A 2,500-nucleotide genomic window follows, 5' to 3' on the forward strand; every position below is an offset into this window, starting at 1 on the left:
TTTGGTTGGATTTTTATTGTGGCAAAGGTAAGGGTACAAATATGCTTATGTAGCATTAACTGTTGGAATGAACATATTGATGCAAATCTTAATCCACAGAAAATTATGTGTACAATCAAATGTGCTTAAATTTTTCTCAAAGAGAGGTTTATATCCGTAATAAATAATTTCAGAACCGCTTCTTTTTACTTTCAAAGTTCCCGAGCGTAGCTATCTTGAATAACTTTGATGTTATTGCTTCTCAATATAGAAAAGCTCTTTGTTTCAGAACAATAGGCCAACCGTTACACTTTTTTAGCCATGTCCTTTGAGAACAGTGCATCTTGAAAGCTTTCAGAGCTTCAAGTGGTTCATGTGTTTGCTTGGGGCCTCAAAGGATATCCTACTTTCTTCCTACATGTTTTTCTAAAAAAAATTCCCATTTTGTCCTTCTTGACACCCTTAGATATCATTTCCATTCATTTAACAGAAAGCAAGCTTTTGAAGCAGCCTTATTGGCCCGTACATGGGCTATCAAATATGAAGACATCAAGTGGCCAAAGAATAAAGGGAAATTAGGATCCAGGAAGAGCATGGTATGATATTCAAAATCTCTAAATAAACTTGATCATTTTTTTGTCAACATACAAGCCGTTTTTTAAAAGCTAATGTTTAACTTATATATGTTAACTTATACCCCATTCATACCAACAAACATGTTTAATTAAACTGGGTTTAACAAAATGAAAATGAGTCACAGAAAAATGTAGGACTGGCTTTTACGTGAGATTCAGGTGAGTTTCCATACATGCTTTAATCTGCGGTAAATTTGTAGTCGACAAAAATCTTTTTGAAAAAACATTTTGAAACCGTGTCTAAGTAACATGGTTAAGGTTTGGTGTGAGCTGGGCATTAGTACCTTCAGTAATAATGTTGTGGTATCGGGGTAACAGTATTAAAGATATATTAGAGAGATTAGGCATCGTGTTTACGTGAAACGGCAAACGCGAAACGCTTGTCATAAAATCCTGAAAATGATGATATTCTAACTCGTCTCTCTCTTTTGAAAAATTCACTTGATACCTGCTGCTAAGACGCAAGAAATGAGCTCATATCAAACGAGTTTCTTCCATTTCTAGTAAAACGCAAATTTTGGTCGGACGTTCGCCGCCTGCTGTAAACGTGGTTAATCCCTCTCTCTATTGGTGTTTCTTTTTTGTTAACTTTATTTAGGGATTTCAACATGAAATGCTCCGATGGGAAGCAGGCTGTAAATGCTATTTCCGCATGGTTTGATCTTCGGGGGCGTTATATTTCAGAGGCAATATAAGTTGTTAAGAACGTTGCCTACTAATAAACGATATTTTTGCCCCGGTTTATGATTACGGTATGCAGGAAATGTAGATCTCAACAAGTGTTATTGAAATCCAAAAAGAAAATTGGGGGTAACCACGCATTTTTCCAAGATAATTCATGAATAATATTTGTAAAAAGCTCTAAAATACAAAGCAATGTATGGCGTTCTTTCTCAAATTGAAGCTTAATTATGTCTCAAAAATGCATGGTTACCCCCAATTTTCTTTTTGGATACCAAGACTACTTACTAAGATCTACTTTATCCGGATAGTTTTAAACCGCGCAAAAATATCCCTGTATTAGTGAGCATCACCGATAGGAAACTCGAGTATCTCGAGATGCGCAAAACGTATGCGCAATAACAATAGTAGGCACCGTCCTTAAAGAAGGAGATTCAAGTGGACGTATTTGGCGTGCCGGCCACAAATAAATTGACGATGATATGTCAATGTGCTTGCACAAACCGTTTCTTAAGATTGTCAACTAAAAGATGGAGATTTGCGTTCATCGTAAAGTTATGAAGGGGTAGTTTCTAAAGAAACTGTGGTGCTGCGTCGGTGGGGAAGTAGTATACAAAAATTTGGTTTATCAACGGAGTTGATAATGTAAATTGACATCGTAAAGTTAGGTCATTTTACAAACTAGTTGTTGGATTAAAGTGGCTCAAACCGGTTTCAATTGGAGGGAATGTGATAAATTATTAGAAAGATTAACTCTACAACTCTGTTTCACTTAATGGCAATGTTTTGGTTCCATATGCAACATCAATAATTGCTTAACAAGATGCGTGTATCGATTTGACGAAATAAATTACCATGGCAACAAAAAACCATGTAAAAACGCCCTATATTTTGTGTTTAAGCGCTTATGTCTCAAAAACGAACTCAATGACACCCATTTTTTATTGCTGAAAAGTGATTAGCAAGCTTAGACGAAACTCTCTGCAAAGTTTAAAAAAAATATCTGGAGCGAATTCAGAGCCACCTTAAAGTTTTTCAGTTGTGAAGGTGGCTATAAAGTTTTATCCTAGCGTGCTAATCACTCTCCAGCAATAAAAAAAATTGCGGTCATCGCGTTCGTTTTTGAGATAAATACGTTTAAAACAAAATATAGGCTGTCTTTAGATGGCTCTTTTGTTGCCATGGTAACTCGTTACGTCACATTA

General features: G+C 35.8%; 1 protein-coding gene across 1 annotated transcript in view; it reads left to right on the forward strand.

The window, feature by feature from the left end:
- LOC138049585 (atrial natriuretic peptide receptor 1-like) overlaps positions 1–2,500 on the forward strand; it is a 53,784-nt gene that overhangs the window by 26,363 nt on the left and 24,921 nt on the right. The window contains exons 6-7 of the mRNA XM_068895947.1: positions 1–27; positions 470–575. The exon at positions 1–27 is cut by the window's left edge and continues 64 nt beyond it. Of these exons, the coding sequence (XP_068752048.1) occupies positions 1–27; positions 470–575 (133 nt within the window). The remainder of the gene's footprint in view (positions 28–469; positions 576–2,500) is intronic.

This window comes from Montipora capricornis, chromosome 5 (assembly GCF_036669925.1).
Source record: "Montipora capricornis isolate CH-2021 chromosome 5, ASM3666992v2, whole genome shotgun sequence".
Taxonomy (NCBI): domain Eukaryota; kingdom Metazoa; phylum Cnidaria; class Anthozoa; order Scleractinia; family Acroporidae; genus Montipora; species Montipora capricornis.